The following is a 27468-nucleotide window of genomic DNA, read 5'->3' as shown; positions in this document are numbered from 1 at the left end:
GAGTTCACAGTGTAAACTGCAGGTGTGGACTGAAGAGTTCACAGTGTAAACTGCAGGTGTGATTGATGATCTGAGGAGCATCTCAAACAGTTGGTCACCCCTTGTAGTGATAGGAGGAACACTAACAGTGATCTCTAATTCTTTTGATTATAATAAAAAATAAATAGATTTTCATTTAATTATTTATTTTTTCATTTCTGCCTCACAATATGAAAATACTGATTACTAATTAATCAAAATAAAAAAATAGTAGAAATAAATGAAAAATTAAATAATGAATAGTAAAGTTTATGTCTAATTTGGTGAAGTTGTTACACCAAAAATATTATCAGCTTTAATCAGGGCTGATCTTATATACTGTATATAATCACCGAAATGCAAAAACCTTCTATCTTCACCTTTATTGTTTTGCTATTTTACACTTTTCACAATTATTTATATTCTATCAGAATTTGCTGATGATAAATGGACCAATAGAAATGCTCCAACTTAACTCGGGATCTTTTTACATTGGCATCCTTTCGGAGAGGCATTTTCCTGTTTTGGAGATATGAGGTTTTTGTCCTGATAGCGATGAAGTGTTGATAGATGCTCTGCACTGAGATCTGAATAAATGAATTCTGGCTTTATTCCAGCTTATCACAGTGCAGCAGTGCTCTCAGTCTGTTTATATGGTTCCCCCGGTTCTCCAGGTCACGCTGGTTCCCGGGCGGTGGGTTCTACTTCTCGGGGACGAAGGCGGAGTTGGTGTAGGGGTTTGGAGGGGGCGTGGCCTGGAGTTTGTTGGTATCTGGGCAGGTGAGGCGTCTAATAAGGCGGTACAGCGCGACTGCTGGGATGGGCAGAACCGGAACCGCCGAGAGCAGAACACAGATTGCAAAGACCCAATCAGGATACGACATCACCACCGAGTCTGGAAACTGCTCCTGCAGGAAAAAACAGAATACTGGTTACCACACGGTACAACCGTAATACCAAACACACAACCCCTAAACCCCAACAAAGAACCTCTAAACCCCAACACAGAACACAGGTTACTGCACAGTACAACCGTAATACCAAACACACAACCCCTAAACCCACGGTATGCCCCTAACCCTACTGTAGTGTTGAATAGCGTAGTGAGCGGAACTCAGGTGAATACTTACGTAACCGGGGTCCCAGGCCGGGTAAGTGGGATGTTCCTGCCCCTGGACGATGACGTACGCCACCAGCACCACCAGCAGCATGATGGGGCTGATTCCCATCCAGCAGATCTTCCAGAACCAGTTCGGTCTCCGGCCTGTCATGTACTTGATATCATCACTGAACCTGCAGTGGAACCAGTGTTAGAACCTGATCAGAACAGGATTACCAGCCACACAGTTGGGGTTCTGACTGAACACCTTTAACTCAGTATCTATCTAGAAACACCATAGCAGCTATCTGGGATACGCTAGCAGCCCTTTAACTATTCCTTGTTTTTTTATCTTTTTGTAACTATCTTCTGAAGTGAGCATTTGCTGTTTTAGAGTGTAGACTGTATTTCTCAGCCACATTGTGACAGAACACCGTTCCCAACTGAAAAACTCTTTATATACAGCCGAGACACTGTAAGAGTGTTCACAGCCCATGCTTACCCATGCTCCGCCTCCAAAAATCTCACTTACTCTTCACTTAATTTACAGCTGAACCTTCTGGAGGAAGGATTTACTGTCAAATGGGATGGAAAGGAATAAAGGTGAGGAATCAGCTGGTAGAGCTGTTAAACATGGTGGTGGGAGCATCAAGTTTTGGACTGTCATGCTGACACTGATACTATAGTGTGTGAGTGTGAGTGTGTTTGTGTTTGTGTTTGTGTGTGTGTGTGTGTGTGTACCGTGACATGCCGTAGAAGAGCACTACCGCAGTGATCTCGAAGAAGGCAATGATGAGGAGGGGGACCGAGCCCACATAGTTGTTAAAGATCTCCAACCAGTAATTCCCTGAACCCATAGTGAAGATCAGAGCCACCAGGAACGACACAATGCAGATTACACCTGCACAGGTAACACACATTACAGGTAACAGATCACAGCTGCACAGGTAAAACCTCCATCCCTGGGTAGAGTAATCTTATCATTAGATCTTATCGTTATATTTTATTGTTAGATAATCGTGAGATTTTATCGTATGATAATCGTAAGATTTTATTGTTAGATAATAGTTAGATTTTATCGTTAGATAATCGTTAGATGCAGTGTAATACATACCAGTGAAGAGTTCTTTAGGTATCCACTTGGGCACCATGTTGAGGTCGAGCAGTGGAGTCAGAACCCCCTCCAGGTTTCCGAACATAGAGGACAGACCGAGGCTGAAGAGCATGACAAAGAAAAGCACCGCCCACACCTGAGAGCCAGGCATCTCGATCACCGCCTCGGTGAACACGATGAAGGCCAGACCTGTTCCTGATGCACTCTGGGAAACACAGGACAGGATTTATATACCGGAAACTTCTGTAAATAAATGTAGTCCATTAAACACATTTAATCAGGTTCCTCAGATTTACATTGCTGTAAGGGTAAAGCAGCCATTGAGCACTGATAGGTGTGTAGAGGAGGAGTTTAGGTGTTTAGGGGAGGAGTTTAGGGCAGGTGTGTAGGGTAGGAGTTTAGGTGTTCAGGTCAGTGTGTAGGGGAGGGGTTTATGTGTTTAGGGCAGGTGTGTAGAGGCGGTGTGTAGGGGAGGGGTTTAGGGCAGGTGTGTAGAGGAAGGTTTGGGGCAGGTGGGTTTGGAAGGTGTTTAGGTGAGGAGTTTAGGCAGGTGTGCAGGGGAGGAGTTTATTTGTTTGGGGAGGAGTTTTGGGCAGGTGTGTAGGGAAGGAGTTTAGGTGTTCAGGTCAGTGTGTAGGGGAGGGGTTTAGGGCAGGTGTGTAGAGGAAGGTTTAGGGCAGGTGGGTTTGAAAGGTGTTTAGAGGAGGAGTTTAGGCAGGTGTGTAGGGGTGGAGTTTATTTGTTGGGGAGGGGTTTAGGTGTTCAGGTCAGTGTGTAGGGGAGGGGTTTATGTGTTTAGGGAAGGAGTTTAGGGCAGGTGTGTAGAGGAGGTGTGTAGGGGAGGGGTTTAGGGCAGGTTTAAAAGGTGTTTAGGGGAGGAGTTTAGGCAGGTGTGTAGGGGTGGAGTTTATTTGTTTGGGGAGGGTTTTTTGGCAGGTGTGTAGGGAAGGAGTTTAGGTGTTCAGGTCAGTGTGTAGGGGAGGGTTTTATGTGTTTAGGGAAGGAGTTTAGGGCAGGTGTGTAGAGGAGGTGTGTAGGGGAGGGGTTTAGCGCAGGTGTGTAGAGGAAGGTGTTTAGGGGAGGAGTTTTGGGCAGGTGTGTAGAGAAAGGTGTTTAGGGGAGGAGTTTTGGGCAGGTGTGTAGAGGAAGGTGTTCAGGGGAGGAGTTTAGGGCAGGTGTGTATGAGGTTGGAGGTGTTACCTGGTCGAGGAACCTGCGGAGGCTGCAGTGTCGGAGGCTCAGGTTAGCCACTCTGTCCGGATACGTTCCGTTCAGGAGCTCCAGCCAGGGGTCGTAGTTCTGCTGGGTGATGTTCTGGTCGGGGATGTTGAACTCGTTGGTCAGTTTGAGGATGTTGCTGAGGATCAGGATGTCAGGTGTGAGGGTTAGCACACACTCGTAACACACACACACTCGTAACACACACACACACACACTCACAGCCGGTGTACCTGAGGAAGCAGTTGTTGTTGTTGGTCGTGGCCTTAAAGCCGAGGATGGCGAAGATGGGGATGGAGGCGAAGAGGGATGTAGCACTGTTAATACAGCCCACCAACACCGCGTCCCGCTCACAGTCATTCCTACACACACACACACCGTACACCATACACACACGCAATACATACACACACATACCCACCCATCAGCAACAATAGCTTCACATTTCCAGTGTAAATTGTGTGTGTGTGTGTGTGTGTTACCGTTTGGGGTTGTAGCTGGAGAAGGAGATCAGGCCTCCAAACGCCAGAGACAGAGAGAAGAATATCTGAGTGGCAGCGTCCAACCACACCCGAGGATTAGTCAGGACGTCCCACTGCGCACACACATTAAATACACACATGTATGAGTTTTAGACTTACGGCCGTATTTTAGTGATCTATAGGTGAGTCGTGCACGTGTGGAGATCTGCATATGCGCAGTAGCCATACCAAACCCAGAAATCATGTTTTTGTGCATCATTAAGCAAAACGCAACAAACAAATCTCGATGATGTATCTGATTTTATCAGTGATGTAAAATATGGTGTTTAAATGGTAGTTAGAGATTTAGTTTTCAATATTTTGGTGTCTCCCTGTTCAACCAGATGGAAAGCTGAAATAATTTCTCAGCCTCATTTATAATTCAGCCACAGAGTGAATGAATGAGCTGATTACGATCTGAGAGCTTCAGTCTCGTTATCTGAGAGATCAGATCTGTTGAGAACACTATAGATTATTACTGAGATATTAGCAAGTGTTTGGTGTGTGTGTGTGTGTGTGTTGTGTGTGTGTAACTTACTTTTGGTGTAAAGAGATACTCCAGGCCGTCAGTGGCTCCAGGAAGCGTGAGCGCCCTCACCAGGAAGATGGTCAGCACCAGGTACGGAAATGTAGCCGTTACGTACACAGCCTACACAAAATAAAACATCATAGCAACTGCCTAACAGCACCTTAGCAACCACCCCAGATATGATTGCAACTTCTCAGACGATGCTGTAGTCTGTTTGTGTTTGTGTATCTGTTTGCGTGGTTCTTGGGTTACCTTGCCGATGGTCTCGATGCCCCTGATGAAGCAGATGTAGACGACGCTCCAGGCCGTGGCGAGGCAGAGCACCAGCCACCACTGCAGAGATCCGCTGGAGGTGATGTCGGGGGTGATGTTCAGAGTCTCTCTGTACCAGAAATAATTCACCGGGGTCCCCTGAACGCACTCCTCCACATAACCTGACCATACACACACATCGGTTCAGTAATGATACATATACAGGTGTGTATGTGAGATGAACAATATGTGTGTTTATTGTTTTTTAGGATGTGTGTCGTGTACTTGTCTGGCTGTCGTCGAGGGGACACTGGCTCCAGGGGAGGGGTTCCTGGAAGGAGTGGAAGAAGTACCAGAGAACCCAGGCCAGGATAGTGTTGTAAAAAAGACCCACCAGGAAGGAAACAATCATGGAGGCCACACCTGTCCCAAACACACACCTGAGATTAGAACCTATTCACCAACCGGCAACATAGCCAAAGAGATTAAAACCTATTCACCAACCAGCAACTCATCAAGGAGTTTAGAACCTATTCACCAACTGGAAACTCGACAAAGAGTTTAGAACCTATTCACCAACCGGAAACTCGACAAAGAGATTAGAACCTATTCACCAACCGGCATTTTAGCCAAAGAGATTAGAACCTATTCACTAACCGGCAACTCAACAAAGAGTTTAGAACCTATTCACCAGTATGCAATTTGCCAAAGAGGTTCGAATTTATTCACCAACACACAATACTCACTTTGGAGATGTGATCACATGTACCAATAGGAAAATTGCTAAAGAGATTTATGCCAATGAACCAACAGCTAACTCACCCAAGAGATTTGAGCCTATACACCAAAAGGAAACTTACCAAAGAGATTCATGTCAATGAACCAACAGGCAACTTAGCTATGAGATGTACCGATACACCATTGGTTAACTTCCCCAAGAGATTTGAGCCTCAGGAACTCGAGACTATGCATCATCAGAACCTCTAAAACACTACTTTCTTAGCCATGCACATTTTAGTGAATTCTCTGAAAGGACTGGTTAATGATCTGATTAGGTTGTTCAGGTCGGTTGGGACCCAGTAAAGCTGTAGAAGCTATGGGGTTAAGAAGTTCTGACCCAGTCCAACCAGCTGAGTTCTGGAAAGGATCTGTGCACTGATCAAGTTCTAAGAGAACTTTTAAGTAGAGAAACATTTAGAGAAAAAAGAATAAAAAGATCTGGCCAACTGTGAAGCATGAGGATGGGTGTATTGTGCTTTACAGTTGTGTTTGAGGGAAGTTCTACAACAGGATACTGATCTAAAACACTCAGTATGATCCACCTGAATAAATACAAACTGGAGAGTTTGGATGACCCTCACTGTCACCTGATCTAAACTTTAAAAATCAGTTTTACAGATAAAAACACAACAAAAAGCCTCCAAGATCCCGGTGAATTACAGAGCTGAAAGATCCGAACACTAGTTTATACCTGACTGCAGGTAAGACTGTGTTTTATTTTGTTGTTGTTTGTTGGTGAATGGAAAATCTCCATGATCATAAACTGTAATCTTATCTTATCTAATCAGTTAACGATTACTCCACTCATGCAGTCGAGGGTTATAATCTTAGCTAATTTGAAGTTTAAAAGGTAATTAACAGACCGACTCCGCCCAGGTACGGTGAGATGGAGTTCCACACGCCGATGCTGCCCTTCCTCAGACTCTGACCAATCGCCAGCTCCAGGTACAGCAGAGGAAGACCTTCAAACACCAGAGCCACCAGGTACGGGATCAGAAAAGCACCTGAAACACAAACCCTGCAGTGATGAATAATAAACAGCAGCTCCTTACAGTTATAACAGAATGCTCTGGATACGGTTAAATTAAAGCATCCCTCGAAGAACCCACAGTACATAATCAATATAATCAAGAGGAAGATGGATGATCACAAACCATCAAACCACCAAACTGAACTGCTTGAATTTTTACACCAGGAGTAAAGCAGCATAAAGTTATCCAAAAGCAGTGTGTAAGACTGGTGGAGGAGAACATGATGCCAAGATGCATGAAAAAAAAAACTGTGATTAAAAACCAGGGTTATTCCACCAAATATTGATTATTTCTGAACTCTTAAAACTTTATGAATATGAACTTGTTTTCTTTGCATTATTTGAGGTCTGAAAGTTCTGCATCTTTTTTGTTATTTCAGTCATTTCTCATTTTCTGTAAATAAATGCTCTAAATGAGAATATTTTTATTTGTAATTTGGGAGAAATGTTGTCTGTAGTTTATAGAATAAAACAACAATGTTCATTTTACTCAAACATAAACCTATAAATAGCAAAATCAGAGAAACTGATTCAGAAACTGATTCCTGCGGTCTCTTAATTTTTACAGAGTATAATATAATTGTTCTGGGAGTGGTTGAGAACCTGGATGTGTCTCAGGCTGTGATGGAGATCCCAAATCAGCCAAATAAGACAAAAAAGACATTAAATAAAAAGTAATCATTAATTCTAAATTAAACCAAGAACCACATTCCCGTCTAACAAAGAACAGTTTAAGAATGTATAGAAATATATTGAAAAGATTCCAGGAATGTTTTGCAAACATCTAATGTTATCAGAACTTTTTTAGACGAGTACTAACGTATATAAAAAAACAGTAAAAGTAACTTTTTCAAACTAAAAATTAAAACTCTTACACCTGAAATCACCAGAATATTTAAAACATTGATTATGACTTCTTAGAACATCTAGAAAACTTGTTTCTCAAAGAATTCTTCCAGCTAGACGGGTACTAACATTTATGAAAACGTCAAAAGTAAAATTTTTAAACTAAAAAAATGAAAACACTAACATGTGACATTACTAGAACATTTATAACTTTGAATATAAAACTTTCTTAGAACTTCTTAGAACCATCCATGCAGAAAACTTGACGAATATAAGGAAATAAAAAAAACAAGTTGTAACATTCAGGAACGTTCTATTTGTTAAAAAAAATGAGCTGAGTATCGACTATTTCCCTGTTTAGGAAAAAATCAAAAACTAAAGAATTAAAGAAACTTATACAATAAATATAATAACTGATTCCTCCCAAAGAGAGAAGTAGTAGATCTGTGATTACTGGCTCAGATATTAACAGAAAATTCACTATACAGCACAGTTCTATTTGTAATCACAGTAGGGATGTTAATAATAATGGCAATAATGATGATATTTTTTGATGTTTATTAGATAAATGTTTTTATAATTCAAAGTCCTGGTTCAAATTTCCATTCCTGATCTAAAAAGCAAATTTACTGCAGTTTTCTGCTTCTCTGACCTTCTGCTCTGTTACACCGGTGACGATTCCATTCAGATCCACATCTTTATTACTTCACTCTTTCTGGACTTCCAAATATCTAAGCATCTAAACTACAGACTGCAGCACCAGCAGAACCCTGCGATCCAGATTAACCCACTACAGTTCTTCATCGGTTTAGCTTATCCAGTTTAAACACCTCACAGATTCACTCCTCATCACCTCAGAACCTTTAGTCCCGTTCACACCGGACCTTTCACCTGGATCCCCTGAGCTAGAACCTCTTACCATCCCTCTTTCAAAGGATCCACAGCTGGAGTCGGATCTCTCAGAACCTCAACAAATCCCATAACATCTCAGAACATCTCCACATCAACACCTAAAGCCCAGCTGTGCTCTCAGCACTTCCCCACAACATTCATTATTGTTATTATTATCTTTATTTGAACCAGAAGTGGTTCTTCTAAGGCTTTCTGTAAAGACTCAGTGTTCTCTAAATAACAACACTTTTGCATCATCTTAAACTTGTTATTTTAAAGGGACATCTTCTGAACGGTTCTTTGGGGAACGGACATTGGTTCTTCTATGACTCTAAATAAGTTGTTCTTCTATGGCTTTCTGTAAAGAATCAGTGTTCTCTAAAGAATAACAGTTTTAAATTATTTTAAAGAGCCATCCTCTGGAAGGTTTCTTGGTTCTTTTATGACTCTAAATGAGTTGTATTCCACATCGCTGTAGATTCAGCTCTAATCCTTTAGATTTAGTGGCAGAAGATCCAGTGTTGAAGATACTCTGTGTCCTTCAGAAGGTTCCTCACCTCCTCCGTAGATCTGACACAGGTAAGGAAACCTCCAGACATTCCCCAATCCCACCGCAAATCCAATGCAGGTCAGCATGTACTGGACCTTATTGTCCCATTTTGGACGTCCCTCAGCCTCGCTAGTGGTGTCTCCAGCTTCTCTGTCTGCCATGTTCACCTGTAGTCCAGATCTTCAGCTGTGTTGGGATCTCCTAGGCGATGTGGCAGATCTTCTGGAACCAGCTTGTGTTTTTATGGGTTCTGTTGGTGGTGCCGGGTGGAGGCGTGGCAGGGTTTTAGTTGGAGTGTGTTTACGGGCAGTCTGAGGATCTACTGTCCACTCGTTTAATGGATAACCCTCTCAAATCACCAAAATAATAAAAAACCTGTAAAACCAAAACACCGTCCTGCGGGATCAAAGGCCACAGCTGTAACATTTTTATAATCTGCATTTTGTTTTTATATGGAGTTTTTATATGAGCCATTACATCACTCAAATCCAGAGCCTGGACTCGTAAAACAGGCATATAAAATCATTTATAAACAAGTTATAGTGAAGGAGATTAAAATAAAGCTCATGATAGTTTGGTAAACCAGCATGAAGCTGCATTACACTCTAATGCTAAGCTCAGACTACACAACATTTTTGTCCGTCATGATGTTCACTATGTCAGATTGAGCAGGTATCTTCGTTTCGTGTCGTACTTGAGGAACCGGCAACACTACACTATAGTCACAGACCAATCATCGTCCACGTCCTTGTGTGAGTTTGTAGGTCATCCCAGCGGAGGAACATAGAATCTAACGATCATTAATCATGATACAGAAAGGCTTTGTGTGATGGAAGCACTTTTGTGCTCAAAAAAACTAAAACAGAACAGAAAAACTCACGTCAAATTACTGCTCTTTGACTGTGTCACACTTCACGGACCTTTATAACTCGCGACACAGAAATTCTGATCCGACGCAGGCAATTTTTGACAAAATTGGGTCAAAATCAGGCTAAATTCATGTAGGCAAAAAGAGTACAGTCCCAATTCTTTTTATCTTCTTCACTTTAACAATCCAACCAATTGACCACTTGACCCTTTACCATCTTCTCTCTTTCAGACAATTGCTGTAAACATCATTAACACCTCTCTATCATCTGGTCATGTTCCATCAACTTTTAAGACTGACAGAGTGGTTCCTATCTTGAAGGAACCAACTCTAGACAGATTGGATTTTGGCAACTACAGGCCAGTTTCTCTCCTCTCTTTCCTTTCTAAAGTCCTCGAACGCTCCGTCTACAACCAACCAACTTTCTCTCTTTCTCACTCAGAACAATCTTCAGGACCCAAAGCAGTCTGGATTCAAACCTGCACATTCTACTGAAACTGCCCTCACTGCAGTTACAGAGAAGCTTCATGCAGTAAAAGCTACAAACCTGTCATCTGTTCTGATTCTCCTTGATCTCTCTGCTGCTTTCGACACGGTCAACCACAGCATTCTCCTTTCCATCCTCACCAGTCTTAGAATCACTGGCTCCGCATGGCAGTGGTTTGCATCGTACCTGGAGGACCGTTCCTAGTTGTAAGTGGTATTAGTGAATATAGTAACTCTGTATTGTAGTAGAGAAGTGGGCGGAGCTTCTGGTCATGGTGAACATAAGGCTTGTGTTGTGTACAGTAGTAAAGTTGTAGTAAAGTGGTATTAGTGAATATAGTAACTCTGTATTGTAGTAGAGAAGTGGGCGGAGCTTCTTCTGGTCATGGTGAACATAAGGCTTGTGTTGTGTACAGTAGTAAAGTTGTAGTAAAGTGGTATTAGTGAATATAGTAACTCTGTATTGTAGTAGAGAAGTGGGCGGAGCTTCTTCTGGTCATGGTGAACATAAGGCTTGTGTTGTGTACAGTAGTAAAGTTGTAGTAAAGTGGTATTAGTGAATATAGTAACTCTGTATTGTAGTAGAGAAGTGGGCGGAGCTTCTGGTCATGGTGAACATAAGGCTTGTGTTGTGTACAGTAGTAAAGTTGTAGTAAAGTGGTATTAGTGAATATAGTAACTCTGTATTGTAGTAGAGAAGTGGGCGGAGCTTCTTCTGGTCATGGTGAACATAAGGCTTGTGTTGTGTACAGTAGTAAAGTTGTAGTAAAGTGGTATTAGTGAATATAGTAACTCTGTATTGTAGTAGAGAAGTGGGCGGAGCTTCTTCTGGTCATGGTGAACATAAGGCTTGTGTTGTGTACAGTAGTAAAGTTGTAGTAAAGTGGTATTAGTGAATATAGTAACTCTGTATTGTAGTAGAGAAGTGGGCGGGGCTTATTCTGGTCATGGTGAACATAAGGCTTGTGTTGTGTACAGTAGTAAAGTTGTAGTAAGTGGTATTAGTGAATATAGTAACTCTGTATTGTAGTAGAGAAGTGGGCGGAGCTTCTGGTCATGGTGAACATAAGGCTTGTGTTGTGTACAGTAGTAAAGTTGTAGTAAAGTGGTATTAGTGAATATAGTAACTCTGTATTGTAGTAGAGAAGTGGGCGGAGCTTCTTCTGGTCATGGTGAACATAAGGCTTGTGTTGTGTACAGTAGTAAAGTTGTAGTAAAGTGGTATTAGTGAATATAGTAACTCTGTATTGTAGTAGAGAAGTGGGCGGAGCTTCTTCTGGTCATGGTGAACATAAGGCTTGTGTTGTGTACAGTAGTAAAGTTGTAGTAAAGTGGTATTAGTGAATATAGTAACTCTGTATTGTAGTAGAGAAGTGGGCGGAGCTTCTTCTGGTCATGGTAAACGTAAGGCGTGTGTTGTGTACAGTAGTAAAGTTGTAGTAAAGTGGTATTAGTGAATATAGTAACTCTGTATTGTAGTAGAGAAGTGGGCGGAGCTTCTTCTGGTCATGGTGAACATAAGGCTTGTGTTGTGTACAGTAGTAAAGTTGTAAGAAAAGTGGTATTAGTGAATATAGTAACTCTGTATTGTAGTAGAGAAGTGGGCGGAGCTTCTTCTGGTCATGGTGAACATAAGGCTTGTGTTGTGTACAGTAGTAAAGTTGTAGTAAAGTGGTATTAGTGAATATAGTAACTCTGTATTGTAGTAGAGAAGTGGGCGGGGCTTATTCTGGTCATGGTGAACATAAGGCTTGTGTTGTGTACAGTAGTAAAGTTGTAGTAAGTGGTATTAGTGAATATAGTAACTCTGTATTGTAGTAGAGAAGTGGGCGGAGCTTCTGGTCATGGTGAACATAAGGCTTGTGTTGTGTACAGTAGTAAAGTTGTAGTAAAGTGGTATTAGTGAATATAGTAACTCTGTATTGTAGTAGAGAAGTGGGCGGAGCTTCTTCTGGTCATGGTGAACATAAGGCTTGTGTTGTGTACAGTAGTAAAGTTGTAGTAAAGTGGTATTAGTGAATATAGTAACTCTGTATTGTAGTAGAGAAGTGGGCGGAGCTTCTTCTGGTCATGGTGAACATAAGGCTTGTGTTGTGTACAGTAGTAAAGTTGTAGTAAAGTGGTATTAGTGAATATAGTAACTCTGTATTGTAGTAGAGAAGTGGGCGGAGCTTCTGGTCATGGTGAACATAAGGCTTGTGTTGTGTACAGTAGTAAAGTTGTAGTAAAGTGGTATTAGTGAATATAGTAACTCTGTATTGTAGTAGAGAAGTGGGCGGAGCTTCTTCTGGTCATGGTGAACATAAGGCTTGTGTTGTGTACAGTAGTAAAGTTGTAGTAAAGTGGTATTAGTGAATATAGTAACTCTGTATTGTAGTAGAGAAGTGGGCGGAGCTTCTTCTGGTCATGGTGAACATAAGGCTTGTGTTGTGTACAGTAGTAAAGTTGTAGTAAAGTGGTATTAGTGAATATAGTAACTCTGTATTGTAGTAGAGAAGTGGGCGGGGCTTATTCTGGTCATGGTGAACATAAGGCTTGTGTTGTGTACAGTAGTAAAGTTGTAGTAAGTGGTATTAGTGAATATAGTAACTCTGTATTGTAGTAGAGAAGTGGGCGGAGCTTCTGGTCATGGTGAACATAAGGCTTGTGTTGTGTACAGTAGTAAAGTTGTAGTAAAGTGGTATTAGTGAATATAGTAACTCTGTATTGTAGTAGAGAAGTGGGCGGAGCTTCTTCTGGTCATGGTGAACATAAGGCTTGTGTTGTGTACAGTAGTAAAGTTGTAGTAAAGTGGTATTAGTGAATATAGTAACTCTGTATTGTAGTAGAGAAGTGGGCGGAGCTTCTTCTGGTCATGGTGAACATAAGGCTTGTGTTGTGTACAGTAGTAAAGTTGTAGTAAAGTGGTATTAGTGAATATAGTAACTCTGTATTGTAGTAGAGAAGTGGGCGGAGCTTCTTCTGGTCATGGTGAACATAAGGCTTGTGTTGTGTACAGTAGTAAAGTTGTAGTAAAGTGGTATTAGTGAATATAGTAACTCTGTATTGTAGTAGAGAAGTGGGCGGAGCTTCTTCTGGTCATGGTGAACATAAGGCTTGTGTTGTGTACAGTAGTAAAGTTGTAGTAAAGTGGTATTAGTGAATATAGTAACTCTGTATTGTAGTAGAGAAGTGGGCGGAGCTTCTTCTGGTCATGGTGAACATAAGGCTTGTGTTGTGTACAGTAGTAAAGTTGTAGTAAAGTGGTATTAGTGAATATAGTAACTCTGTATTGTAGTAGAGAAGTGGGCGGAGCTTCTTCTGGTCATGGTGAACATAAGGCTTGTGTTGTGTACAGTAGTAAAGTTGTAGTAAAGTGGTATTAATGAATATAGTAACTCTGTATTGTAGTAGAGAAGTGGGCGGAGCTTCTGGTCATGGTGAACATAAGGCTTGTGTTGTGTACAGTAGTAAAGTTGTAGTAAAGTGGTATTAGTGGATATAGTAACTCTGTATTGTAGTAGAGAAGTGGGCGGAGCTTCTTCTGGTCATGGTGAACATAAGGCTTGTGTTGTGTACAGTAGTAAAGTTGTAGTAAAGTGGTATTAGTGAATATAGTAACTCTGTATTGTAGTAGAGAAGTGGGCGGAGCTTCTTCTGGTCATGGTGAACATAAGGCTTGTGTTGTGTACAGTAGTAAAGTTGTAGTAAAGTGGTATTAGTGAATATAGTAACTCTGTATTGTAGTAGAGAAGTGGGCGGAGCTTCTTCTGGTCATGGTGATCATAAGGCTTGTGTTGTGTACAGTAGTAAAGTTGTAGTAAAGTGGTATTAGTGAATATAGTAACTCTGTATTGTAGTAGAGAAGTGGGCGGAGCTTCTTCTGGTCATGGTGAACATAAGGCTTGTGTTGTGTACAGTAGTAAAGTGGTATTAGTGAATATAGTAACTCTGTATTGTAGTAGAGAAGTGGGCGGAGCTTCTTCTGGTCATGGTGAACATAAGGCTTGTGTTGTGTACAGTAGTAAAGTTGTAGTAAAGTGGTATTAGTGAATATAGTAACTCTGTATTGTAGTAGAGAAGTGGGCGGAGCTTCTTCTGGTCATGGTGAACATAAGGCTTGTGTTGTGTACAGTAGTAAAGTTGTAGTAAAGTGGTATTAGTGAATATAGTAACTCTGTATTGTAGTAGAGAAGTGGGCGGAGCTTCTTCTGGTCATGGTGATCATAAGGCTTGTGTTGTGTACAGTAGTAAAGTTGTAGTAAAGTGGTATTAGTGAATATAGTAACTCTGTATTGTAGTAGAGAAGTGGGCGGAGCTTCTTCTGGTCATGGTGAACATAAGGCTTGTGTTGTGTACAGTAGTAAAGTGGTATTAGTGAATATAGTAACTCTGTATTGTAGTAGAGAAGTGGGCGGAGCTTCTTCTGGTCATGGTGAACATAAGGCTTGTGTTGTGTACAGTAGTAAAGTTGTAGTAAAGTGGTATTAGTGAATATAGTGACTGTATTGTAGTAGAGAAGTGGGCGGAGCTTCTTCTGGTCATGCTGAACATAAGGCTTGTGTTGTGTACAGTAGTAAAGTTGTAGTAAAGTGGTATTAGTGAATATAGTAACTGTATTGTAGTAGAGAAGTGGGCGGAGCTTCTTCTGGTCATGGTGAACATAAGGCTTGTGTTGTGTACAGTAGTAAAGTTGTAGTAAAGTGGTATTAGTGGATATAGTAACTCTGTATTGTAGTAGAGAAGTGGGCGGAGCTTCTTCTGGTCATGGTGAACATAAGGCTTGTGTTGTGTACAGTAGTAAAGTTGTAGTAAAGTGGTATTAGTGAGTATAGTAACTCTGTATTGTAGTAGAGAAGTGGGCAGAGCTTCTGGTCATGGTGAACATAAGGCTTGTGTTGTGTACAGTAGTAAAGTTGTAGTAAAGTGGTATTAGTGAATATAGTAACTCTATTGTAGTAGAGAAGTGGGCGGAGCTTCTTCTGGTCATGGTGAACGTAAGGCTTGTGTTGTGTACAGTAGTAAAGTTGTAGTAAAGTGGTATTAGTGAATATAGTAACTCTGTATTGTAGAGTAGAGAAGTGGGTGGAGCTTCTTCTGGTCATGGTGAACATAAGGCTTGTGTTGTGTACAGTAGTAAAGTTGTAGTAAAGTGGTATTAGTGAATATAGTAACTCTATTGTAGTAGAGAAGTGGGCGGAGCTTCTTCTGGTCATGGTGAACATAAGGCGTGTGTTGTGTACAGTAGTAAAGTTGTAGTAAAGTGGTATTAGTGAATATAGTAACTCTATTGTAGTAGAGAAGTGGGCGGAGCTTCTTCTGGTCATGGTGAACGTAAGGCTTGTGTTGTGTACAGTAGTAAAGTTGTAGTAAAGTGGTATTAGTGAATATAGTAACTCTGTATTGTAGAGTAGAGAAGTGGGTGGAGCTTCTTCTGGTCATGGTGAACATAAGGCTTGTGTTGTGTACAGTAGTAAAGTTGTAGTAAAGTGGTATTAGTGAATATAGTAACTCTATTGTAGTAGAGAAGTGGGCGGAGCTTCTTCTGGTCATGGTGAACGTAAGGCTTGTGTTGTGTACAGTAGTAAAGTTGTAGTAAAGTGGTATTAGTGAATATAGTAACTCTATTGTAGTAGAGAAGTGGGCGGAGCTTCTTCTGGTCATGGTGAACATAAGGCTTGTGTTGTGTACAGTAGTAAAGTTGTAGTAAAGTGGTATTAGTGAATATAGTAACTCTGTATTGTAGTAGAGAAGTGGGCGGAGCTTCTTCTGGTCATGGTGAACATAAGGCTTGTGTTGTGTACAGTAGTAAAGTTGTAGTAAAGTGGTATTAGTGGATATAGTAACTCTGTATTGTAGTAGAGAAGTGGGCGGAGCTTCTTCTGGTCATGGTAAACATAAGGCTTGTGTTGTGTACAGTAGTAAAGTTGTAGTAAAGTGGTATTAGTGAATATAGTAACTCTGTATTGTAGTAGAGAAGTCGGCGAAGCTTCTTCTGGTCATGGTGAACATAAGGCGTGTGTTGTGTACAGTAGTAAAGTTGTAGTAAAGTGGTATTAGTGAATATAGTAACTCTGTATTGTAGAGTAGAGAAGTGGGTGGAGCTTCTTCTGGTCATGGTGAACATAAGGCTTGTGTTGTGTACAGTAGTAAAGTTGTAGTAAAGTGGTATTAGTGAATATAGTAACTGTATTGTAGTAGAGAAGTGGGCGGAGCTTCTTCTGGTCATGGTGAACATAAGTCTTGTGTTGTGTACAGTAGTAAAGTTGTAGTAAAGTGGTATTAGTGGATATAGTAACTCTGTATTGTAGAGTAGAGAAGTGGGTGGAGCTTCTTCTGGTCATGGTGAACATAAGGCTTGTGTTGTGTACAGTAGTAAAGTTGTAGTAAAGTGGTATTAGTGAATATAGTAACTGTATTGTAGTAGAGAAGTGGGCGGAGCTTCTTCTGGTCATGGTGAACATAAGTCTTGTGTTGTGTACAGTAGTAAAGTTGTAGCAAAGTGGTATTAGTGAATATAGTAACTCTGTATTGTAGTAGAGAAGTGGGCGGAGCTTCTTCTGGTCATGGTGAACATAAGGCTTGTGTTGTGTACAGTAGTAAAGTTGTAGTAAAGTGGTATTAGTGGATATAGTAACTCTGTATTGTAGTAGAGAAGTGGGCGGAGCTTCTTCTGGTCATGGTGAACATAAGGCTTGTGTTGTGTACAGTAGTAAAGTTGTAGTAAAGTGGTATTAGTGAATATAATAACTCTGTATTGTAGAGTAGAGAAGTGGGTGGAGCTTCTTCTGGTCATGGTGAACATAAGGCTTGTGTTGTGTACAGTAGTAAAGTTGTAGTAAAGTGGTATTAGTGAATATAGTAACTGTATTGTAGTAGAGAAGTGGGCGGAGCTTCTGCTGGTCATGGTGAACATAAGTCTTGTGTTGTGTACAGTAGTAAAGTTGTAGCAAAGTGGTATTAGTGAATATAGTAACTCTGTATTGTAGTAGAGAAGTGGGCGGAGCTTCTTCTGGTCATGGTGAACATAAGGCTTGTGTTGTGTACAGTAGTAAAGTTGTAGTAAAGTGGTATTAGTGAAATATAGTAACTCTGTATTGTAGTAGAGAAGTGGGCGGAGCTTCTTCTGGTCATGGTAAACGTAAGGTCTTGTGTTGTGTACAGTAGTAAAGTTGTAGTAAAGTGGTATTAGTGAATATAGTAACTCTGTATTGTAGTAGAGAAGTGGGCGGAGCTTCTGGTCATGGTGAACATAAGGCTTGTGTTGTGTACAGTAGTAAAGTTGTAGTAAAGTGGTATTGGTGAATATAGTAACTCTGTATTGTAGTAGAGAAGTGGGCGGAGTTTCTTCTGGTCATGGTGAACATAAGGCTTGTGTTGTGTACAGTAGTAAAGCTGTAGTAAAGTGGTATTAGTGAATATAGTAACTCTGTATTGTAGTAGAGAAGTGGGCGGAGCTTCTTCTGGTCATGGTGAACATAAGGCTTGTGTTGTGTACAGTAGTAAAGTTGTAGTAAAGTGGTATTAGTGAATATAGTAACTCTGTATTGTAGTAGAGAAGTGGGCGGAGCTTCTTCTGGTCATGGTGAACATAAGGCTTGTGTTGTGTACAGTAGTAAAGTTGTAGTAAAGTGGTATTAGTGAATATAGTAACTCTGTATTGTAGTAGAGAAGTGGGCGGAGCTTCTTCTGGTCATGGTGAACATAAGGCTTGTGTTGTGTACAGTAGTAAAGCTGTAGTAAAGTGGTATTAGTGAATATAGTAACTCTGTATTGTAGTAGAGAAGTGGGCGGAGCTTCTTCTGGTCATGGTGAACATAAGGCTTGTGTCGTGTACAGTAGTAAAGTTGTAGTAAAGTGGTATTAGTGAATATAGTAACTCTGTATTGTAGTAGAGAAGTGGGTGGAGCTTCTTCTGGTCATGGTGAACATAAGGCTTGTGTTGTGTACAGTAGTAAAGTTGTAGTAAAGTGGTATTAGTGAATATAGTAACTCTATTGTAGTAGAGAAGTGGGCGGAGCTTCTTCTGGTCATGGTGAACATAAGGCGTGTGTTGTGTACAGTAGTAAAGTTGTAGTAAAGTGGTATTAGTGAATATAGTAACTCTGTATTGTAGTAGAGAAGTGGGCGGAGCTTCTTCTGGTCATGGTAAACGTAAGGCTTGTGTTGTGTACAGTAGTAAAGTTGTAGTAAAGTGGTATTAGGGAATATAGTAACTCTGTACTGTAGTAGAGAAGTGGGCGGAGCTTCATCTGGTCATGGTGAATATAAGGCTTGTGTTGTGTACAGTAGTAAAGTTGGAGTAAAGTGGTATTAGTGAATATAGTAACTCTGTACTGTAGTAGAGAAGTGGGCGGGGCTTCTTCTGGTCATGGTGAACATAAGGCTTGTGTTGTGTACAGTAGTAAAGTTGTAGTAAAGTGGTATTAGTGAATATAGTAACTCTATTGTAGAAGAGAAGTGGGCGGAGCTTCTTCTGGTCATGGTGAACATAAGGCGTGTGTTGTGTACAGTAGTAAAGTTGTAGTAAAGTGGTATTAGTGAATATAGTAACTCTGTATTGTAGAGTAGAGAAGTGGGTGGAGCTTCTTCTGGTCATGGTGTACATGAGGCTTGTGTTGTGTACAGTAGTAAAGTTGTAGTAAAGTGGTATTAGTGAATATAGTAACTCTGTATTGTAGTAGAGAAGTGGGCGGAGCTTCTTCTGGTCATGGTGAACGTAAGGCTTGTGTTGTGTACAGTAGTAAAGTTGTAGTAAAGTGGTATTAGTGAATATAGTAACTCTATTGTAGTAGAGAAGTGGGCGGAGCTTCTTCTGGTCATGGTGAACATAAGGCTTGTGTTGTGTACAGTAGTAAAGTTGTAGTAAAGTGGTATTAGTGAATATAGTAACTCTGTATTGTAGTAGAGAAGTGGGCGGAGCTTCTGGTCATGGTGATCATAAGGCTTGTGTTGTGTACAGTAGTAAAGTTGTAGTAAAGTGGTATTAGTGAATATAGTAACTCTGTATTGTAGTAGAGAAGTGGGCGGAGCTTCTTCTGGTCATGGTGATCATAAGGCTTGTGTTGTGTACAGTAGTAAAGTTGTAGTAAAGTGGTATTAGTGAATATAGTAACTCTGTATTGTAGTAGAGAAGTGGGCGGAGCTTCTTCTGGTCATGGTGAACATAAGGCTTGTGTTGTGTACAGTAGTAAAGTGGTATTAGTGAATATAGTAACTCTGTATTGTAGTAGAGAAGTGGGCGGAGCTTCTTCTGGTCATGGTGAACATAAGGCTTGTGTTGTGTACAGTAGTAAAGTTGTAGTAAAGTGGTATTAGTGAATATAGTGACTGTATTGTAGTAGAGAAGTGGGCGGAGCTTCTTCTGGTCATGCTGAACATAAGGCTTGTGTTGTGTACAGTGGTAAAGTTGTAGTAAAGTGGTATTAGTGAATATAGTAACTGTATTGTAGTAGAGAAGTGGGCGGAGCTTCTTCTGGTCATGGTGAACATAAGGCTTGTGTTGTGTACAGTAGTAAAGTTGTAGTAAAGTGGTATTAGTGGATATAGTAACTCTGTATTGTAGAGTAGAGAAGTGGGTGGAGCTTCTTCTGGTCATGGTGAACATAAGGCTTGTGTTGTGTACAGTAGTAAAGTTGTAGTAAAGTGGTATTAGTGAATATAGTAACTGTATTGTAGTAGAGAAGTGGGCGGAGCTTCTTCTGGTCATGGTGAACATAAGGCTTGTGTTGTGTACAGTAGTAAAGTTGTAGTAAAGTGGTATTAGTGAATATAGTAACTCTGTATTGTAGAGTAGAGAAGTGGGTGGAGCTTCTTCTGGTCATGGTGAACATAAGGCTTGTGTTGTGTACAGTAGTAAAGTTGTAGTAAAGTGGTATTAGTGAATATAGTAACTGTATTGTAGTAGAGAAGTGGGCGGAGCTTCTTCTGGTCATGGTGAACATAAGTCTTGTGTTGTGTACAGTAGTAAAGTTGTAGCAAAGTGGTATTAGTGAATATAGTAACTCTGTATTGTAGTAGAGAAGTGGGCGGAGCTTCTTCTGGTCATGGTGAACATAAGGCTTGTGTTGTGTACAGTAGTAAAGTTGTAGTAAAGTGGTATTAGTGAATATAGTAACTCTGTATTGTAGAGTAGAGAAGTGGGTGGAGCTTCTTCTGGTCATGGTGAACATAAGGCTTGTGTTGTGTACAGTAGTAAAGTTGTAGTAAAGTGGTATTAGTGAATATAGTAACTGTATTGTAGTAGAGAAGTGGGCGGAGCTTCTTCTGGTCATGGTGAACATAAGTCTTGTGTTGTGTACAGTAGTAAAGTTGTAGCAAAGTGGTATTAGTGAATATAGTAACTCTGTATTGTAGTAGAGAAGTGGGCGGAGCTTCTTCTGGTCATGGTGAACATAAGGCTTGTGTTGTGTACAGTAGTAAAGTTGTAGTAAAGTGGTATTAGTGAAATATAGTAACTCTGTATTGTAGTAGAGAAGTGGGCGGAGCTTCTTCTGGTCATGGTAAACGTAAGGTCTTGTGTTGTGTACAGTAGTAAAGTTGTAGTAAAGTGGTATTAGTGAATATAGTAACTCTGTATTGTAGTAGAGAAGTGGGCGGAGCTTCTGGTCATGGTGAACATAAGGCTTGTGTTGTATACAGTAGTAAAGTTGTAGTAAAGTGGTATTGGTGAATATAGTAACTCTGTATTGTAGTAGAGAAGTGGGCGGAGTTTCTTCTGGTCATGGTGAACATAAGGCTTGTGTTGTGTACAGTAGTAAAGCTGTAGTAAAGTGGTATTAGTGAATATAGTAACTCTGTATTGTAGTAGAGAAGTGGGCGGAGCTTCTTCTGGTCATGGTGAACATAAGGCTTGTGTTGTGTACAGTAGTAAAGTTGTAGTAAAGTGGTATTAGTGGATATAGTAACTCTGTATTGTAGTAGAGAAGTGGGCGGAGCTTCTTCTGGTCATGGTGAACATAAGGCTTGTGTTGTGTACAGTAGTAAAGTTGTAGTAAAGTGGTATTAGTGAATATAGTAACTCTGTATTGTAGTAGAGAAGTGGGCGGAGCTTCTTCTGGTCATGGTGAACATAAGGCTTGTGTTGTGTACAGTAGTAAAGTTGTAGTAAAGTGGTATTAGTGAATATAGTAACTCTGTATTGTAGTAGAGAAGTGGGCGGAGCTTCTGGTCATGGTGAACATAAGGCTTGTGTTGTGTACAGTAGTAAAGTTGTAGTAAAGTGGTATTGGTGAATATAGTAACTCTGTATTGTAGTAGAGAAGTGGGCGGAGTTTCTTCTGGTCATGGTGAACATAAGGCTTGTGTTGTGTACAGTAGTAAAGCTGTAGTAAAGTGGTATTAGTGAATATAGTAACTCTGTATTGTAGTAGAGAAGTGGGCGGAGCTTCTTCTGGTCATGGTGAACATAAGGCTTGTGTTGTGTACAGTAGTAAAGTTGTAGTAAAGTGGTATTAGTGAATATAGTAACTCTGTATTGTAGTAGAGAAGTGGGCGGAGCTTCTTCTGGTCATGGTGAACATAAGGCTTGTGTTGTGTACAGTAGTAAAGCTGTAGTAAAGTGGTATTAGTGAATATAGTAACTCTGTATTGTAGTAGAGAAGTGGGCGGAGCTTCTTCTGGTCATGGTGAACATAAGGCTTGTGTCGTGTACAGTAGTAAAGTTGTAGTAAAGTGGTATTAGTGAATATAGTAACTCTGTATTGTAGTAGAGAAGTGGGTGGAGCTTCTTCTGGTCATGGTGAACATAAGGCTTGTGTTGTGTACAGTAGTAAAGTTGTAGTAAAGTGGTATTAGTGAATATAGTAACTCTATTGTAGTAGAGAAGTGGGCGGAGCTTCTTCTGGTCATGGTGAACATAAGGCGTGTGTTGTGTACAGTAGTAAAGTTGTAGTAAAGTGGTATTAGTGAATATAGTAACTCTGTATTGTAGAGTAGAGAAGTGGGTGGAGCTTCTTCTGGTCATGGTGTACATAAGGCTTGTGTTGTGTACAGTAGTAAAGTTGTAGTAAAGTGGTATTAGTGAATATAGTAACTCTGTATTGTAGTAGAGAAGTGGGCGGAGCTTCTTCTGGTCATGGTAAACGTAAGGCTTGTGTTGTGTACAGTAGTAAAGTTGTAGTAAAGTGGTATTAGGGAATATAGTAACTCTGTACTGTAGTAGAGAAGTGGGCGGAGCTTCATCTGGTCATGGTGAATATAAGGCTTGTGTTGTGTACAGTAGTAAAGTTGGAGTAAAGTGGTATTAGTGAATATAGTAACTCTGTACTGTAGTAGAGAAGTGGGCGGGGCTTCTTCTGGTCATGGTGAACATAAGGCTTGTGTTGTGTACAGTAGTAAAGTTGTAGTAAAGTGGTATTAGTGAATATAGTAACTCTATTGTAGTAGAGAAGTGGGCGGAGCTTCTTCTGGTCATGGTGAACATAAGGCGTGTGTTGTGTACAGTAGTAAAGTTGTAGTAAAGTGGTATTAGTGAATATAGTAACTCTGTATTGTAGAGTAGAGAAGTGGGTGGAGCTTCTTCTGGTCATGGTGTACATGAGGCTTGTGTTGTGTACAGTAGTAAAGTTGTAGTAAAGTGGTATTAGTGAATATAGTAACTCTGTATTGTAGTAGAGAAGTGGGCGGAGCTTCTTCTGGTCATGGTGAACGTAAGGCTTGTGTTGTGTACAGTAGTAAAGTTGTAGTAAAGTGGTATTAGTGAATATAGTAACTCTATTGTAGTAGAGAAGTGGGCGGAGCTTCTTCTGGTCATGGTGAACATAAGGCTTGTGTTGTGTACAGTAGTAAAGTTGTAGTAAAGTGGTATTAGTGAATATAGTAACTCTGTATTGTAGTAGAGAAGTGGGCGGAGCTTCTGGTCATGGTGATCATAAGGCTTGTGTTGTGTACAGTAGTAAAGTTGTAGTAAAGTGGTATTAGTGAATATAGTAACTCTGTATTGTAGTAGAGAAGTGGGCGGAGCTTCTTCTGGTCATGGTGATCATAAGGCTTGTGTTGTGTACAGTAGTAAAGTTGTAGTAAAGTGGTATTAGTGAATATAGTAACTCTGTATTGTAGTAGAGAAGTGGGCGGAGCTTCTTCTGGTCATGGTGAACATAAGGCTTGTGTTGTGTACAGTAGTAAAGTGGTATTAGTGAATATAGTAACTCTGTATTGTAGTAGAGAAGTGGGCGGAGCTTCTTCTGGTCATGGTGAACATAAGGCTTGTGTTGTGTACAGTAGTAAAGTTGTAGTAAAGTGGTATTAGTGAATATAGTGACTGTATTGTAGTAGAGAAGTGGGCGGAGCTTCTTCTGGTCATGCTGAACATAAGGCTTGTGTTGTGTACAGTGGTAAAGTTGTAGTAAAGTGGTATTAGTGAATATAGTAACTGTATTGTAGTAGAGAAGTGGGCGGAGCTTCTTCTGGTCATGGTGAACATAAGGCTTGTGTTGTGTACAGTAGTAAAGTTGTAGTAAAGTGGTATTAGTGGATATAGTAACTCTGTATTGTAGAGTAGAGAAGTGGGTGGAGCTTCTTCTGGTCATGGTGAACATAAGGCTTGTGTTGTGTACAGTAGTAAAGTTGTAGTAAAGTGGTATTAGTGAATATAGTAACTGTATTGTAGTAGAGAAGTGGGCGGAGCTTCTTCTGGTCATGGTGAACATAAGGCTTGTGTTGTGTACAGTAGTAAAGTTGTAGTAAAGTGGTATTAGTGAATATAGTAACTCTGTATTGTAGAGTAGAGAAGTGGGTGGAGCTTCTTCTGGTCATGGTGAACATAAGGCTTGTGTTGTGTACAGTAGTAAAGTTGTAGTAAAGTGGTATTAGTGAATATAGTAACTGTATTGTAGTAGAGAAGTGGGCGGAGCTTCTTCTGGTCATGGTGAACATAAGTCTTGTGTTGTGTACAGTAGTAAAGTTGTAGCAAAGTGGTATTAGTGAATATAGTAACTCTGTATTGTAGTAGAGAAGTGGGCGGAGCTTCTTCTGGTCATGGTGAACATAAGGCTTGTGTTGTGTACAGTAGTAAAGTTGTAGTAAAGTGGTATTAGTGAATATAGTAACTCTGTATTGTAGAGTAGAGAAGTGGGTGGAGCTTCTTCTGGTCATGGTGAACATAAGGCTTGTGTTGTGTACAGTAGTAAAGTTGTAGTAAAGTGGTATTAGTGAATATAGTAACTGTATTGTAGTAGAGAAGTGGGCGGAGCTTCTTCTGGTCATGGTGAACATAAGTCTTGTGTTGTGTACAGTAGTAAAGTTGTAGCAAAGTGGTATTAGTGAATATAGTAACTCTGTATTGTAGTAGAGAAGTGGGCGGAGCTTCTTCTGGTCATGGTGAACATAAGGCTTGTGTTGTGTACAGTAGTAAAGTTGTAGTAAAGTGGTATTAGTGAAATATAGTAACTCTGTATTGTAGTAGAGAAGTGGGCGGAGCTTCTTCTGGTCATGGTAAACGTAAGGTCTTGTGTTGTGTACAGTAGTAAAGTTGTAGTAAAGTGGTATTAGTGAATATAGTAACTCTGTATTGTAGTAGAGAAGTGGGCGGAGCTTCTGGTCATGGTGAACATAAGGCTTGTGTTGTATACAGTAGTAAAGTTGTAGTAAAGTGGTATTGGTGAATATAGTAACTCTGTATTGTAGTAGAGAAGTGGGCGGAGTTTCTTCTGGTCATGGTGAACATAAGGCTTGTGTTGTGTACAGTAGTAAAGCTGTAGTAAAGTGGTATTAGTGAATATAGTAACTCTGTATTGTAGTAGAGAAGTGGGCGGAGCTTCTTCTGGTCATGGTGAACATAAGGCTTGTGTTGTGTACAGTAGTAAAGTTGTAGTAAAGTGGTATTAGTGGATATAGTAACTCTGTATTGTAGTAGAGAAGTGGGCGGAGCTTCTTCTGGTCATGGTGAACATAAGGCTTGTGTTGTGTACAGTAGTAAAGTTGTAGTAAAGTGGTATTAGTGAATATAGTAACTCTGTATTGTAGTAGAGAAGTGGGCGGAGCTTCTTCTGGTCATGGTGAACATAAGGCTTGTGTTGTGTACAGTAGTAAAGTTGTAGTAAAGTGGTATTAGTGAATATAGTAACTCTGTATTGTAGTAGAGAAGTGGGCGGAGCTTCTTCTGGTCATGGTGATCATAAGGCTTGTGTTGTGTACAGTAGTAAAGTTGTAGTAAAGTGGTATTAGTGAATATAGTAACTCTGTATTGTAGTAGAGAAGTGGGCGGAGCTTCTTCTGGTCATGGTGAACATAAGGCTTGTGTTGTGTACAGTAGTAAAGTGGTATTAGTGAATATAGTAACTCTGTATTGTAGTAGAGAAGTGGGCGGAGCTTCTTCTGGTCATGGTGAACATAAGGCTTGTGTTGTGTACAGTAGTAAAGTTGTAGTAAAGTGGTATTAGTGAATATAGTAACTCTGTATTGTAGTAGAGAAGTGGGCGGAGCTTCTTCTGGTCATGGTGAACATAAGGCTTGTGTTGTGTACAGTAGTAAAGTTGTAGTAAAGTGGTATTAGTGAATATAGTAACTCTGTATTGTAGTAGAGAAGTGGGCGGAGCTTCTTCTGGTCATGGTGATCATAAGGCTTGTGTTGTGTACAGTAGTAAAGTTGTAGTAAAGTGGTATTAGTGAATATAGTAACTCTGTATTGTAGTAGAGAAGTGGGCGGAGCTTCTTCTGGTCATGGTGAACATAAGGCTTGTGTTGTGTACAGTAGTAAAGTGGTATTAGTGAATATAGTAACTCTGTATTGTAGTAGAGAAGTGGGCGGAGCTTCTTCTGGTCATGGTGAACATAAGGCTTGTGTTGTGTACAGTAGTAAAGTTGTAGTAAAGTGGTATTAGTGAATATAGTGACTGTATTGTAGTAGAGAAGTGGGCGGAGCTTCTTCTGGTCATGCTGAACATAAGGCTTGTGTTGTGTACAGTAGTAAAGTTGTAGTAAAGTGGTATTAGTGAATATAATAACTGTATTGTAGTAGAGAAGTGGGCGGAGCTTCTTCTGGTCATGGTGAACATAAGGCTTGTGTTGTGTACAGTAGTAAAGTTGTAGTAAAGTGGTATTAGTGGATATAGTAACTCTGTATTGTAGTAGAGAAGTGGGCGGAGCTTCTTCTGGTCATGGTGAACATAAGGCTTGTGTTGTGTACAGTAGTAAAGTTGTAGTAAAGTGGTATTAGTGAGTATAGTAACTCTGTATTGTAGTAGAGAAGTGGGCGGAGCTTCTGGTCATGGTGAACATAAGGCTTGTGTTGTGTACAGTAGTAAAGTTGTAGTAAAGTGGTATTAGTGAATATAGTAACTCTATTGTAGTAGAGAAGTGGGCGGAGCTTCTTCTGGTCATGGTGAACGTAAGGCTTGTGTTGTGTACAGTAGTAAAGTTGTAGTAAAGTGGTATTAGTGAATATAGTAACTCTGTATTGTAGTAGAGAAGTGGGCGGAGCTTCTTCTGGTCATGGTAAACATAAGGCTTGTGTTGTGTACAGTAGTAAAGTTGTAGTAAAGTGGTATTAGTGAATATAGTAACTCTGTATTGTAGAGTAGAGAAGTGGGTGTAGCTTCTTCTGGTCATGGTGAACATAAGGCTTGTGTTGTGTACAGTAGTAAAGTTGTAGTAAAGTGGTATTAGTGACTATAGTAACTCTATTGTAGTAGAGAAGTGGGCGGAGCTTCTTCTGGTCATGGTGAACATAAGGCGTGTGTTGTGTACAGTAGTAAAGTTGTAGTAAAGTGGTATTAGTGAATATAGTAACTCTATTGTAGTAGAGAAGTGGGCGGAGCTTCTTCTGGTCATGGTGAACGTAAGGCTTGTGTTGTGTACAGTAGTAAAGTTGTAGTAAAGTGGTATTAGTGAATATAGTAACTCTGTATTGTAGTAGAGAAGTGGGCGGAGCTTCTTCTGGTCATGGTGAACATAAGGCTTGTGTTGTGTACAGTAGTAAAGTTGTAGTAAAGTGGTATTAGTGAATATAGTAACTCTGTATTGTAGTAGAGAAGTGGGCGGAGCTTCTTCTGGTCATGGTGATCATAAGGCTTGTGTTGTGTACAGTAGTAAAGTTGTAGTAAAGTGGTATTAGTGAATATAGTAACTCTGTATTGTAGTAGAGAAGTGGGCGGAGCTTCTTCTGGTCATGGTGAACATAAGGCTTGTGTTGTGTACAGTAGTAAAGTGGTATTAGTGAATATATTAACTCTGTATTGTAGTAGAGAAGTGGGCGGAGCTTCTTCTGGTCATGGTGAACATAAGGCTTGTGTTGTGTACAGTAGTAAAGTTGTAGTAAAGTGGTATTAGTGGATATAGTAACTCTGTA

General features: G+C 40.3%; 1 protein-coding gene across 1 annotated transcript; it reads right to left on the bottom strand.

Annotated features, from left to right (window-relative positions):
- Positions 1-386: 386 nt before the first annotated feature.
- On the bottom strand, positions 387-9082 carry slc6a18 (solute carrier family 6 member 18). Its single transcript, XM_049473524.1, has 12 exons — positions 8856-9082; positions 6395-6535; positions 5037-5174; positions 4752-4933; positions 4509-4619; positions 3932-4044; positions 3683-3811; positions 3432-3588; positions 2232-2436; positions 1859-2018; positions 1149-1311; positions 387-926 (listed from the first exon to the last, which is right to left on the bottom strand). The coding sequence occupies exons 1-12, from the start codon at positions 9007-9009 to the stop codon at positions 720-722; spliced, it is 1860 nt and encodes a 619-aa protein (XP_049329481.1). The 5' UTR covers positions 9010-9082; the 3' UTR covers positions 387-719.
- Between the last annotated feature and the right edge of the window lie 18386 nt (positions 9083-27468).

The sequence above is a fragment of the Astyanax mexicanus genome, unplaced genomic scaffold, assembly GCF_023375975.1.
Source record: "Astyanax mexicanus isolate ESR-SI-001 unplaced genomic scaffold, AstMex3_surface scaffold_39, whole genome shotgun sequence".
Lineage (NCBI taxonomy): Eukaryota > Metazoa > Chordata > Actinopteri > Characiformes > Acestrorhamphidae > Astyanax > Astyanax mexicanus.
This window is presented reverse-complemented; position numbering and strand designations above follow the sequence as displayed.